At 44.5% G+C, this 15764-nt stretch overlaps 1 protein-coding gene across 1 annotated transcript in view; it reads left to right on the plus strand.

Annotated features, from left to right (window-relative positions):
• KMO (kynurenine 3-monooxygenase) overlaps window positions 1-15764 on the plus strand; it is an 83785-nt gene that overhangs the window by 61431 nt on the left and 6590 nt on the right. The window contains exons 13-15 of the mRNA XM_018557711.1: window positions 1857-1958; window positions 12715-12774; window positions 14592-14718. Of these exons, the coding sequence (XP_018413213.1) occupies window positions 1857-1958; window positions 12715-12774; window positions 14592-14678 (249 nt within the window). The 3' untranslated portion in view covers window positions 14679-14718. The remainder of the gene's footprint in view (window positions 1-1856; window positions 1959-12714; window positions 12775-14591; window positions 14719-15764) is intronic.

Raw genomic sequence — 15764 nt, forward strand, 5'->3', positions numbered from 1 at the left:
TCAAGAAATAATAAAATGGAAGTTAATTCACAGTATGGTAATGTCTTGAGAATATAGTGTCCAAAGTTAATTTGGAATATGCAAAGCATTTTAGTGATATAATGTGGAGGAGAGGCCAAATGTTTGATTTGTGTGCCTGCCAGAAGGGATCCACACAGCAGTTTGTATTTCCTCTGCATGCTCTAGCCCAGTGATGGCTAGCGTTTTTGAGCCCCAGTGCCCAAATTGCGACGCAAAATCAACTTATCTCAAAGTGCCAACACTGAAAATAAGATTGGTATTGTGTTTTAGTTTGGGCACTGGGGTTTAAAATATGTTCAGCATCACTGCCTTAGGCAAAATAGGGAAACACACATACTCAAACATTTAAGCATTTTATTTTTTTAATTATTTTTTACGTATTCATCACTTTTTTATTTTTCATTTTTTTTAAACTTTTTTTATTTCTTATGTTTTTATTTTTGACTTTCTATTAAAAAAAATGATTTATTGTATTATTTTTTACTTTTTTCCCCACTTAACTTAATTTCTATCACACAGCCCCTGTGTGATGGCAGTTGGAGGTGACAGGTTCTCTGTCACCTCCAAGTGCAGTTCTTCCGTCTCAGTGTTCACACGGAGCAGAGCGGAGAACAGATGTTCTCCGCACTGCTTCTCGCACTCTATCCTAAACGAATATGCCATGGTCCCAGGTTCCCCAGAAGAGCTGGAGACCCCAAAAACAATGGTGGGGAGAGAGGCAGTTGGTGGTGGGGGAGAACGGACGAGCAGGCTTATTACAACTGGTCTCGGTGGGATTACTTGTACTAAAAGAGCTGCTTCCCCACTGTACAAAAAAATACCCGCCCAGCGCATGGAAGTGCTTGTGCTGGGCATCGGGTGAATTTGACACCCCTGCCTAGGCTTGCGTGCCACCAGAGGGGCCCCTGCGTGCCCTCTATGGCACGCGTGCCATAGGTTCGCCACCACTGCTCTAGCCAATACAGCTGCATCCCAAATTACCACAAACTAGATGTAAAACCCTCACTTAGCCTCTTGAGACAAATGTCTGTATTTCAATCTTCAAAAAGTTTGAAAACTCATAACTCTCACACACTGCCACACACAATTATTGCTTGTTATCTCCTGTGTGATAGCAATAAAGTTAGGTAAAAAAAAATTACTGATTTAAAAAAAAAAATGTAAAAAAAATAAATTAAAAAAATAAAAAGGTGATTAAAAAGTAAAAAAATAAGAAAATAATTATACAATGTATGTGTGTTCATGCTAACTCTGAGTGGTATTGCCTGGTTCAGCTAACCTGTAACCAGGGCCATCCTTACCTTTTTTGCGACCTGAGGGGGGCAGGAGAAGGGGGCCGAGCTGTCATCTAGACCAAAGACGGCAAGTGGCCGAGCGGGAGGCGGCAGCTGAGCTCTAGACGGACGTGCTGCCGCCCCCAATGAGATGCCCACTGAGGCTACCCCCTCAAGCTGCCTCATTATGAGGACTCCCCTGTCTGTAACTGCTAAGGAGAGTAGTGTGTATGGTGAGTGAAGTCTGTGTACTGACAAAGTGTCAGAACAAAGTTTCCCACAAGCCTATAATTTGTGGGTGGTGGCAGCTTAGATTAGAAATTGGAGAACTTTGGACAGTGTGCTGGTCGATTTCCGAAGATAAGAAATGGATGGTGATACATCATACATTGTCTATCCTCCTATTTCCCTGTATCCCTCAGGAGATGCCTCCAAATCCATGACAGGGGTCCTTACACTGTATTTTGCCCAGGTGTTTCCACAGACTTTAATCCAGTCCCGGTTGCAGTCAGTAATAGACAAACTATTTTAAATTTTTGTTTTGTGGTTTTTTTTTAACAGATGCGTGCTCATGTAAATTCAAACTGGTTCCTTTTTCGAAAATATTTGGACAATTTTCTTCATACCTTAATGCCTTCTACTTTTGTTCCTCTTTACTCAATGGTAAGATAATTCATTTTATTATACATTGTACGATAATGTAGCGCTCCCCCTGAAGGAGCTGCCAGAATAACCTGGGTCATCACTAGTTTGTCTATGTGTTTTACTATTCAGCTGTCCCATTAGTATTTAACCGCCCTCTTCTAGTGCTCACAAAGCTGATATCCAAGCCAGAAATATAATGCTGAAAAACTTATTGAACATATTCATTCTGGGAGAGAGGTTGTAGAGATCCTAGTCATCCAGGGTAGTACAGACATAGACTCCAGACTCACCAGTCCCATTTTAGCAATTCAGTGTAGATCCTTTTGTAGCACAGTGAATAGATATTTGAGTAGCAGATGAGCAGGGATGAGCACAAATCTTCAGCAGGAGAAACAGCAGACTGAGATCCACTATGTTCCAGGCACCACCAGCAGCTATCAGCTTCCCTGGTTCTCCTCCTCTGATAACAGCAAAGTAGGGCTGCCACCTGTCCAGGATTCACCCGGACAGTCCGGGTTTTGAATGCTGTGTCCGGGTTTCATGGCAGCAGAAACCCGGACACAAGATGTCAGGCAGACAGGGCAACCAAAATCAAGATAGGGGCTACTGGCCCCCCACTGAAAATAGTCTCAACTGTGATATTTACATATGAATGGGTGGCGGTTTTACATATGCATAAGCCACGACTCATTCTCCCCCCAAAATGTCCGTGCGTCACTAGAGCGCGTTCGGGTTTCGCTTGAAGAAAAGGTGGCAACCCTACAGAAAAGGCCTCCTCCAGATTTTAGGCCTAAACAAAACACTTCCTGCACTCAAGTATCCCCACCCCCAGGGCTCAGGCCTAGTCTATGGCAGGCTGGACAACACCCCAACCTGGACTAATCCATGGCTGGAGCCCGACTAGATTGAGCACATGGCAATCGCATCCAGTATATATATATGCAATTACCCAGCATGCAACACTGGTTGAGAGAGACCCAGTGATTGGCTGGTGAATTGCACACACACTCACAGTGCCCCTCATTGGATGTCCCACTCTACAGCAGAGTCACACTCCACTCAGGCAGGTACAATCAATGCCAGAACACCTAGAATTAACCAGATAAATGTCAACTATAATTCAGCCAGACTGTCTACAGCTCTGACAGACAATCACTAGATTTCTAAAAAACTGTTTTCCCTATATTAAATTATGAAACATTTATTAATACCCAATTTTTTAGTAAAACATAAAAGGCGGGGTCACATCGGGTAAAAAGACACAAAACATGCCAAGCCTTAAAATTGCATTCACCCGAGAAACCTCATAAAACTACAATACCCAAAACTGGCCATAGGCGACGCTTTACAAGCTTTTACTGCTGATCAGTTTAATGTTATCAGTGATTGATGGCCCTAAAATCATTGCTCTCACTCCGACTTTTGCGATGATATGTAACATGTGTAGCACAATTGTCGTTTTGGTCCGCTGTCGCATCTGACGCGTATTTACATTTATATGTGCGTAAACGTGGGGGTGGGGGACTTTGTGGGGGGTTTTTTACATTTCTTTATATGTGACTTTTATTTTTTGTAAACTTTTTTTACACTTAATGTTATTGCTATCACATAGGGGGCTAACAATCCCCCTGTGTGATAGCACAGGCACAATGACAGGTCCTCCTTATGGAGACATTAGGGGTCTCTAAGACCCCTAATGTCACCTGGGGACCCCCCAAAAAGCTGATGAAGCAGAGAGCTTCTTCTCTCTGGCTATGGCTGCCAGATGACTGACAGGTGAATGCGGAAGTGATGTAATACACATCACTTCTGCATTCAGACCCCGGAGGGAGTTCGGTAAGGAGGAAGATGCTGACCTCCCTCCCATCTTCTTCTTGACACCCTAACGAGCTGGTCTGCGCTCGGCCGGCTGTCACTTTCTCTCCTCCCCGCTGGGACACAGAGCAGCGCCCAGCGGGGAGGAAAGAAAGCAGGGATGCGCCGCTGTATCAGCAAAAAAATGGCACTTTCAGCATTTAGCCAAAAGTGCCATTTCGGGACGATATCTTTTGGCGGCCGATATATCGGTGCAGCCCTAATATTTACAGCAATGCAGAATGGCACAGGCTATAGGGGACTACACATCCCAGCAATACTTTATATAACAATAGCATTTCTGTATAAAGTACTGCTGAGATTTGTAGTCCTCTATAGAGGGTGCCATTCTGCATTGCTTCAACAGTACTTTATACGACGTTAGGCTACAAATAATAATTATTTTAATGAGTTATTTACCCTTACCTCTTCTGTCTTCAGCTGTTTCCTGTGTGTGTTCTGTTCACTGGGTCCTCACTGCCGTCCGAGGCCCCATGATGTGCCTCCAGGGCTGTCTTCAGTGCCTCCTTGTTCCGTGGCTCCCTCCTCACAGCGGCCGGCGGGCCCCATACTATCTCAGCCGGCGGACAGGCCCCCCATTTCAGTGCGTCGTGGGGCGCCCCCCCCATTTTGGAGTGCCAGATGTTAAGATCAGTATCCGGCGGCTGGCGGGCCCCCCATCTCTGCGCCAGGAGTGTCGGATGAACGGATGATCCGACACTCTCGGTGCAGAGATGGGGGGCCCGCTGGCTGCTGGATACCGATACGGTGCTGGGACTGTGCTGCCCCCCCCAGTCCGAGGCCCTGGTGCGCCCCTGGTTACAATGCTACCAGAATCTAGCAAAGCTGTAACTGGCTTTCCATCAACTGAAATAATACACATTTGTTTCTCTAGACGTTCCTGACATGATGCAGTACACACCACTTGCGCAAAGAAAGACATGCGTTTTCACAACATAGCAATATCACATTGCATTGTTTCATCAGTCAATGGACAATTAACAGCAATATGTTCTAACCCATGGCATCGAAAACATTTTTATAGGTTCTGCACCCAGTCCTTTATATGGCCTCACAGACCTTCCTGGCCAGGCCAGTCAATAGGTCCAGAGCCTATAGTCTCTTCATCTTCAGCAAATGTCTTATAATTTTCTCCTGTGCCCTTAAGCCTTGAAACAAGTTTACCAGGTCCTCTGGGCAGTTGTGTGTGAGATGGGACAATCAAGCACAGGAGTACTTAGTAGGTCTGTAGCTGTGGTGTAACGCTCTACCATGTCCACTAGCTAGTTAGCCGTTTGGGGTCTCCATGGCTGGCCCATTTCCTTAGGGTGGCAGGAAGATCGGATTAACCCCTTCATGACTGAGCTAGTTTTCAGTTTCTGTTCATAAATGACTGACACGCTTTTTAAATTTTTGCTGTGTGATTCTTCCACAGCAGTAATATACTTTCTTACTAAATGTACCCACACATATATATTGTTTTTTAGAGGACAGATAGGGCTTTATAATTATATCAAACATGTACCTAACGCCTCACTTAGTTTGAATCAAATATAAAAAATGAGGAAAAAAACTAGAAGAAAACACTTTTTTCACAAGTTTTTATTATTGTTTTGAAATTTTATATAATAATTATAGTATAAAAATATATTTATATATAATTTTTATTTTCCTAATTTTGTTTTTATACTTTGTAAAAAAAACTAAAAAAAAAACACTTTTTTTTGTTAGTTTATATCAAGCAGTCACTATGACAGCTTGATAAATTAACTTTTTAAAAATGTTTTTGCCTATTAGGCTGCTCCAAACTTAGGAGCAGCTTAGGAGCAGCTAATAATAACCTTAGAGACTGATCCTGACAGCATGTCAGATTCAGATCTCACTAAAGCTCTTTGATCGTGTCTAGACGATCATAAATGACACATTTCAAGCAAAGAGATACATTGTATCTCTTTGCTTGAGATGTATCACATAGCTTCATAAACATCGGGCCAGTCTATGGAGCTGTCAAAACAAATAGCAGGGAGGTGAGTCACTCTGCTGCCTCTGTGCTATTTTCAGCTGTCAAATACCAGAGCGTTATTTAGTGCTCCCGTATTTGCATGTAACGGTTCATTCTTTCATTAATGAAATAAATAAGCTTTTACAAAAGCTTAACTATTTCATCAATGAATGCCTCAATACTGAAGCATTCATTAATGACTGGTAACCGCTGAGAATCAGCAGTTACCGGCATTACAGAGCCTGATATAACTCATCATGTACAGTGTACGTGGCCAGTCATATAGGCACAAAGTGCCGGGACGTACAGTGTACGTCTCCCGTCACGAAGGGGTTAAGAAACCTCATTTAGGCCTCATTCACACTGTATTGTACCATATGCAAATAAATGGCTCCATACACACAGCTGCGTATGGAGCTGTATATTTGCGTAGTGTAAAAATGCGCAACAACAGAATGGAACCGAGATGCGTCCGGACAGCGTATTGACTGCATATTTACGCGCATATACGGATGTTTACACGTGTATAGTGCATTACAATTTCTATTACCAATGATGCATTCTGGGATTGCATATAGTGCACGCATATACGCACATACACGGGTATATATACACGCCTATACGCAATATACAATTTTGCTCTTGCGTTGTGTGTGAATGAGGCCTTAAGGTAAGTGCTAACATTAACATTGGGGGGAGGGAAAACATCTTTTGACTTTAATGTCACTTTAAGGAACATGTGTATAATATCAAGCGAGGATATAAAGATCACTTTGTTTCTAAACATTTTTTGGACGCACGTCATAAAGATCCTGGACTATTACAATTTTGGGGAATAGAAAAAGTATGTAAACACTGAAGAGGGGGTAACTGGCGACGGGAACTGGCAAAAAAAGAGACCCAATGGATCTGTAAAGCTGGTTCACTGAAACCTAATGGACTGAATACAGAATTTGATCTTAATTGCTTTATATCTAATGCCTAAGTTCCCTAATAACCCCCCGTCCTTTCTCCCCCCCTGCCTTTTTTTTAGGGTAGTTCTTCAGTAGGTGATATTTTTATGCCATATATAGTTTCAATTTGTAACATTTATGTACACTTTTTTTATATATTTATTCATATTTTTCAACACCATGTATATGTGCCTGATGGATTGTTTTTATATGCATTTTTTCTGTCCCACTGCCTCTGTGCTCGTGCTGGCATATAGTTTTCAGCCACTCATGCCCATTCACTGTTTGCGGCATTATCTGCATGTAGATGGTACAAAGTGTGCTTATACGGCAGTCCTGTGTGATGTTATACAAGTAATGGGACCTCTGATGCTCCAGACTCCTGACAAAGTCACGCATAAACATAACGTATGTAGGGCTGAGCATTCGATGTCACTCTTCTCGGCTGAGCCGGATGGACAGGAGTCCTATTGCTGTAACGCTCGAGGAATGGGGGCTGATGAGTTTTATAGATCACAGCCACGGATGTCTGTCAATCACAAGTACGAATAGAAATTTTTACTCAAGTTCCCCTCAAGCCCGTGGAAGGCACTTAAGCACAGATGAACGGTAGTAAAAAAATTAACTATAGTAAGAGCTCTCTGAATACACTGTAACAGCTTGAAGTGTCTTTGCTTTAGAGAGTTAATGTCCAGGAACAGGTGTAGTTAGATATCGCCTCTATGCATGGCAGTTGATTACACAGAGTCAATGAATAGAGATAGTTTTAGTGAAACAATACTTTACACTTTGTGAAACAATTAATGTTCATTGCATTTGGTATTGAATAAGGTGATACTTGCAGTCAGTAGGCTCAGGTATGTAGTGTCTTGAGCAGGTAGTGAAATCCTGGATGGATCTTTGTCTAACATGCTCCTTAGACAAAAGACGTGCGACCGTACAGTAGAAACGGTCGCACGTCTTCGTTCACACTGTTCGATTCTCGTACGATCGCGGGATTTCCCACGATTCTCGTACGAGAATCGAGCAGTGTATGGGCACCTTAAGACATGATGTGGGGCTTAATATCAAATTTTATTAGAGAATGTGGAATGGGAAATTGGTGCTTCGGTGCAATAATATATCGAATGCGGTGCTTGGTGCACTTTTAAAAAGAAAAATTAAAAAAAGCAAAAAAAGAAAACGGGAACACCTGCGACACGGAAGGGGGAACAGCAATGAGGCAGCAGAAGAACTAGCTGCTAAAAAAAGAAGTAACAATAATAAAAGAAAATGACAATTTATTTTTTTAAATGGGAACACCGGTGACGCAGAAGAAACACCAGTGATGCCACTGACACAAACAAAAAAAGACAGCGAATATGCAGCACAGAAAATGATACTATATACAGTACAGAGTACTGTATATACCATTAAATGCTGTATAAAGCATTGACACTTCACTACACTGACACCAGTTAGCTTTCACTACACTACCCTATACTAACAGAAACAGGGGCGTCCCGAGGCCAGGTGTCACCCGGAGCGGAGAAGGGGTGACACCGCGCCGTGACGTCATCGTGCATGCGCGATCATCTTAGTGACGGCTGCCTTCTTGGTGATGGACGTCGGCAGAGAGAGGAGGGGGCGTTCAGTGGGATGGAGGTGTGGTCCCCTTCTCTCCTGACACTGTCGGGCTCTTGGTCCATGACCGAGTGCCCGACTTTTCATAGGGGTAACACCAAAATGACTGCCAGTAATTTTGGTGTCACCCCTCCAATGTTGGCACCCGGGTGCGGGCCACCCCCCGCACCCCCATTGTGACGCCACTCAACAGAAACACTCTTTAACTCCAGCAACACATTACATAAGGCTGCCATGTATGCAGCCTTAAGGTGCCCACACACCTTGCGATAACCGTACGATAATCGTGGGAAATCCCGCGATCGTACGATTATCGCAAGGTGTGTGGAAGGCTTACAGTAGTAGAGGTCGCACGACTTTTATCTTGGGAACATGTTCGAAAACCCGCTGAGAATCGTACGATTTTCAGCGGTTGTGTAGCATGTTCGTAAGATAAAAGCCAGACGGGCCAGTGTGTGTACAAGCGCAAACTGCCCGTTCGGCATTGCGGTCAGCGGAAGCCCGCCCCTCAGCGGGGCGGGCTTGCGATCATCGCAAGTACGAACTGCCTGTCCAAGATAGGCAGATCGTACGTTTTTTAAATTACCTTACAACCATTGCAAGACAAAGGTCTTGCGATGGTTGTAAGGTGTGTGCCCAGCATTATATAGTGTTGGGCTGGGACTTAGCTGTGAGCCATGACTGGGCAAAGTCATCATTACTTTGCCCAAGTATGGCTCAAACAGAGCCCTGTGCCCTGATTGGGAAAAGTCTTGCACCTGACCTGTGGTCAGGTGCATTGTTTTACCCAATCAGGGCTCTCCAATACACACAGTGCATTACGGGGTGCTCGGCGGGCAAACAGCCAGCTGAATGCCCTGACAGTTCGTGTGTTTGGCGAACAAACAAACTGAATATGTTGAAGCCCATGCCTAGTGCTGCCATGGACACCTGAATTTTTATCTTCTGTATGCTCCAACACGTGCAGCAGCAAAGGAAAAAGCTCAATGAGTATAAACAACTGCATGGCAATACATCTGGTTGTTTGGATTTGGGCTATTTATTCTTCCCACTCAATGACCGCTCACCAAGGAGATCTGTTCAATAACTGGTCCCTTCTAAGTTAACCCTTTTGTAATCGCAATACAACATTATGAATCCAAATGTAAAATACTTTTATCATGAGAGCGTTAAATAACCTTGCAGCAGAGAAGTAGGAATATGCAGCTCTATGTGCTCCTAGTCTCAGAACCGCTGCCAGTCAGACAAGTTAGTCATAGGGTTATTGTCAAGTTAACTGGTCCAAACATCAAAGCTTAAAAAAGACTCCTGCCACTAAAGGGTTAATTATGTAACTCTTCTAATTTATATGTTAGAAAAACACTTGCAAACCTCATGCAGTAGAGTGAGAAAGCAAACCTGTAGCTAATGACTCTATATAATCTTGCTGCAAAGGGCTGATACAGGCAGGAAGCTATGCAAGGGAATAGCAATGGTGAGCAGAGGAGCATTTTACATCATCCTACCTGGTAGGAAATTGAGGATGAGTGGATCATTGTGCAGATCAAGTAGCTTGGAAATGAGGCTTGTACAAGTGGCAATGTTGATAACAATCTTTGCTGCTGATGCCCTAAAACGTCACACCTACCAGATCAGATGCCTCGTAAGGCATGGTAGCAGGGGCAGACTGACAACACATGGGGCCCCCGGGCAATACAATATTATGGGGGCCCCTTGTGCTCCACCCATATACAAGCCCCATCCACAGCCGATGGGCTGCTGTACGGGCTATTCACAATATTCACAATAGCCCGTGCAGCATCCGAAGGCAGCTGAGCGGCTCAGCCAAGCCGAACCCATAGACTTCAGCTTGGCTGAGTCATATTCACAGCCGAAGCAGGGAGAAAGATCAGCCAAAGCCGACCGATCTCCACGCAGATGACAGCTGGGCGGGGCTAGCCGTGATCTCACGGCTGGCTCCGCCCAGTTGTAATAAGGGATCATGATCCCCAAATGACCTGGGGATGCTGATCTGTCATTTAACAACAACTGGGCGGAGCCGCCTGTGCCATCACAACCGACTCCACCCAGTTGTTATTTATTGGCCGGGACCTACTAGAAGACTCTGGCAGGTGCCGACCAATAGGAAACAGGATGTGCGTTGTGTTTTTTTTTTTTTATTCCAATTTTTCTTTTACATTTTTTAAACAATTTTTCTACATTTTTTTTTTTCCCCCATTCATTTAACTTTTTTTCTATTGTGCTCGCTACCACGGAGGTAACGAGCAGAATAGCCAAGCTGAATGCCACTCGTGGCATTTGGCTATTTACTTACTGCCGTTTGGCCCCTATGAGAAAAGGGGCGAATGGGAGTGAGTGAGCTGCCGGAGCTTCGGCTCAGCCGATCCAGATGTTGGATCGACTAAGTCGAACTTCTTCTGCACTACGGCTCAGCATCAGGGCTCCTAATCCCCAGGTTCCAGTCAGGGTTTTTGTAGCACTCCTCCAGTGGAGCAGTAGAAAGGTATCATGGCACACTCACAAACCAGCATGTAAAACAACTTGTCTCACCACTAAGGTTAATAACAGAGGTTTGGATACACGTCTTCTGCAGAAAATGTGAAAGCTGCACAGCCGCGCCAAGGCACCTCTTATAGTGCGGTCCTAACTCTAAACTATGAGAGTCTCCATCTTGGAGCACATGGGGGCAGAAGATTTCAAATTGGGTGCAGGTTTGTCAGGAGAAACCTCTGTTATTAACCTCAGTGGTGAGACAAGTTGTTTTACATGCTGGTTTGTGAGTGTGCCATGATGCCTTTCTACTGTTTTACTGTTCAAAGCCCATTTCGTGTGCACCTTACTATATAACTGGTGACAAATTGTTGCGTTTGTCGTTTGTTTTGCTCCTCCAGTGGAGGGCCCAGGGCCGGATCTCAGTGGTGACCCCCCAGCATGAGGCTCTCGTGCCTCCGTCCCTCTGTCCACCCTCCGTCCACTGCGACACGCCCCCACCTCGGAGCTCTTCTTGGCCGTGCAGCTGTAGGAGATGCAGCTCTGTTAAAGCGGCAAAGGCAGTGTATAACGGGCCCGGGAGGCGGGCAACACTGCCGTCGCCGCTTTAACAAACCCGCATCCTCTTCCATGCAGGCTAAAAAGGGCCCCCTCTTTGGCCACGGGCCCTCGGGCAGTGCATGACTGCCCGTATGGTCAGTCCGCCCCTGCATGGTAGTCTACATGCTTGCATGTTTGCAGAGTAACAAAGTAAAATGGTTGTCTTTTTGGTGGCCTTTAAATAGTAGTTACCTTTTAAGCTCAAATCTCCCTGACTTCCATCTTCCACCCTCTATTTCAACCTTTTCTTTGTTAATTTTAAAATACAGCAACAGCACACACACACACACTTTACAGTCACATTTTGTCGTTTAGTTGATTTACACAGTCGATATTTGCCCAGTGGAAAGACGTTTATGTCCTTGTTGTATGATTTGTCTGTAGAGCACTTCTGATTGACTCACTCATTTGTAACAGTGCTAGATTTACATAGGAAATGTCACAGAATTGGCTTTTTTGCACCTCTAATATCTGTTTCATGTGGACAGTTTTTAAAACATCACGGAGACCTATCATTTAGTAGCTTTTGTTATACTACCCATCAGTGATGTAACTATACTTTACGCCGCCTGAGGCCAGGATGTAGGCAGGGGAGGGGCTGTGTTGGTGGTGCTCGTTATTGGGGGGCAGGGGTGGTACCTCTGGCTCTGTCCTGCCTGCTAAAATCACTGACGTCACTGGTTACAAGGAGCTAGGCGGGACTGCAGCAAAAGTGTTCTGCTCAGTTCCTGGCAACCAGTGAAGTCAGTGAGCTGGGCAGGACGCCAGACAGAGTGCCACAGGTTGCTAACAAATCATGGCAACTTTGGAAGTTCTGGCCGGAAAGGGGGCTGCCTCAGGCTGCCTTATTATAGGGACGGCTCTGCTCCCTATCACTTTTATTAAGAGATCATCATTTAATAATATATTTTTCTGAACATAATGTATAACATTTAAAACCCTGGTTTATGTGATGCACCTTGATTAAAAATCTCTATCTGTTTTTGAGTCAGGTAAATCTTAGATTGTGGACCGCTTACTTGCCTATACATTTGGCAATGCAAGTATTTTTTTTTTTCTTTATATTGTTGTACATCCACATAGGATTGCTTGTTGTCTTTCTCCCCAGTACTCCGTTGTACATATTGTTACATACTTTAACTGTTTAATTCATAATAAAAAGAAAGTTACAAAAAAATCGTTAAATTGTACCATGGGGGTCCCATGTTATTTCCTAACAAAGTAACTATATTTATCAGTATATTTCTTTTAGGTAACTTTCAGCAGCATACGATATCATGAAGTGATTTTGCGCTGGAAGTGGCAAAATAAGGTAAAGTCACCACAAACTGCTTATTGACCTGTTTCTCTACCACCTGCATAATGAGGGGAATAGAAAAAAACAAGATGCTGCTAGAACTGGGTATACCTCTCAACTTTCTGAGATGAGGAAGAGTGACACCTTCCAGCATAATGTATTTTGTAGGGATGCACCGATACCGGTTTTTCGGAAGCCGGCTCTATGCTGTTTGGCTGGCTTGATGCTGATTGGCTGGGAAGCCGACTTTACGACCAATCAGCATGGAGCCGGCTTCCCGAGCCAATCAGGAAGCCGGTCGGTGAGTCATTACCCACCACCCGACTTCCTTATTGCCCGGGAAGTCGGCTCCATGTTCAACCGCAGCACTGCCGGTCGGGGGAAATCTCCCTCTGACCGGAAGTACCGGTATCAGGGAAGGTATCTGAGCATTTGGGCGAGTAAGAGTGCGAGCCAGCTTTGGCTTTCACCTCGGTTCAATCGAGCCGAAGCATATGCCTTCGGCTCAACAGAGCCGCTAGGCCAACTTTTACAGCTGTAGGGCTATAGTGAATAGCCCGTACAGCAGCCCTTCGGTTCTACTGAACCGAAGAGGTCCTGAGGCCGAAGCTAGTCGAAGAATCAGCCGAAGCTATGGCTAGATCCTTCGGCAGCTTAGTGAATAGACCCTTATATAAAGAAAAAAGTACTAAACATTTTGAAAAAAAACCCCTGTTTTCCTTATGTTATGAAACATTTATTATTAGCAAATGTTTGGGGACAAATATAAAAGATGGGGTCATGTGGGGTAAATAGATACCAAACATGTCAAGCCTTAAAACTGTGCCTGTGTAATCGCAGAGAATTATCATACCCAAAATTGTCCTTTTACTACTCGTCAATTTAGTTTCAACAGTGATTGATGGCCCTAGAATTATTACTCGCACTCTGACGTGTGCAGTGATATGTAACGTGCAGTGCACCTGGTGCATATTTACATTTGCATGTGGGCGGGGGACTTTAAAAACATTTTTGTGGGGTTTTTAATTTTTTTAAACTTTTTTTACACATAACTTTATTGCTATCACATAGCTATAACAAGCCCCCTATGTGATAGCAAATATACAGTGACAGGTCCTCTTTATGAAGACATCAGGGGTCTATAAACCCCTAATGTCACCTAGACACCCCCCAAAGAAGCGGAATTCTGCTACAGCAGCCAGAGAAATGACAAGCTGAAAGAGGAAGTGATGTAATACACATCACTTCCATATACAGAGATTGGAGGGGACATCAGCAGGTAGAAGTGTGCTGATCTTCCTCCGATCTCAGTGCAGAGAGCCGCTGCAGGGGACAGCGTAGCGCAGGATAGCCGGCAGCAGCAGCAAGGGGGGACACAAAATCCTATGAGGCAAGTGAATGGGGCGGCTCTTTGACTTGGTGCAGTAACTGAAGTTTTCAGCTGCCTTGTGTCTGGACTAGTGTAAATCGATGGGGGAGCCCTCAGCAGTCCCGGCCAACAAGAAAGATGGTGCTCGTAGTGATAACCACGGATGGCGCCGTGCAAACACAGAACAAAAAAGCAGATCACCAGCACTCAGTAATAAAGTTGAATATGTCCCTTTTAATTGGACAAAGACGTCACAGTGATCAGAGAAGCCGACGTTTCGGAACCGTGCAGGGTCCCTTCCTCAAGGCAGAAAGACGTGACCACGTCTAAAGGGACATATTCAACTTTATTACTGAGTGCTGGTGATTTGCTTTTTTGTTCTTTTTTTTTTTTTGGACTTTTTTTTTGGGGAGCAGGGATGAGTCAGCGGCGCGCTGATCAGGCGAGAGGAGCTCCAGGTGGGGTTGTAATTAATGCTTGCCATATCAGGTATTGCATTAACATTTGGAGGTTCTTATCTGCTAAAGAAACATCTGCCTCATTTGGTTAAGAAGGAAAGTTTCACACAACTGGCTACACACTTATCTAGGGTGGGAGACTTTTCTCTCTCATCATTTGGCTTCACAAAAAGTACATTGTGAACTTATCTGCGAACTTATCTGCATAAAGGAAGGACCACTTCCAGCAAAAAAGCAAAGAAAGCCATATTGGAACTTATAAATAAGAATGTGTTTGTTTTTTATTATGTGATGATACTGTCACATTTCAGTTGTATTGTATTACATGTTATAGAACAATACGTTTAATACTTATTACGGTCAATTAAATAAACTGCTTGAGGTATTTTAAAGGACCCCACTACTAAAAAAACGGTGTAGGATGCCATCGTTAACCTCATTGAACCTCATAAGTCTTCACAGTTAATGACCAGTAGAAGGCAGTGGTATGTTAACATGTGAAAATCACTGCTTTAATCTTAAAGGGTTATTAAACCCTCACTTGTTTTTTTGCATATATCTACTGCTAGCAAGCAGTAAATATATGCAAAATTATGAAAAATAATGTTTTAAAAACTTTATCAAAGGGTTCATACTTACCTGTGTCTCCGCCGCGCGCTCCCATCCGAAAATTTCTTGGGCGGCCGCAAAGGATCTTGAGGCAGGCACATGCACAGTTCAGATGTTCGGCCAGGAGACAAGGTCTCTCCTCGTGCAGCGTGCACCTGCACAGACTCCGTTAAAAGAGCGGGCTCCATGCGACCTCGTCACCAGACCAATCAGGCCAATCAGGAAACTGGGGGGGGGGTTAATGACTCGCTGCCCGGCTTCCTGATTGGCCAGCTTCCCAACCAATCAGGAAGCTGGGTGGGGAGACATTACATTCCCCCTGATTTCCTGATTGGCCGTGAAGCTGGCATCATACTCCCCGGTGACAAGCCGGGCGGCGTGTAATGACTAGTGATGGGCCGAACACACCTGAGTTCGGTTCGAGTTTGAACTTTAGAACATAGAAAAAGTTTGAACTCACACTTCGAACTCAATGGGGTCCCCCTAAAATTCCTAACCAGACACTTGATCTGAGCACAATCCTGGCAGGGCGGGAACAGGGGGGGGGGGGGGGGGCGGCGCCCCTCGCA

This window comes from Nanorana parkeri, unplaced genomic scaffold (genome assembly GCF_000935625.1).
Source record: "Nanorana parkeri isolate BGI_ZX_2015 unplaced genomic scaffold, ASM93562v1 scaffold296, whole genome shotgun sequence".
Taxonomy (NCBI): domain Eukaryota; kingdom Metazoa; phylum Chordata; class Amphibia; order Anura; family Dicroglossidae; genus Nanorana; species Nanorana parkeri.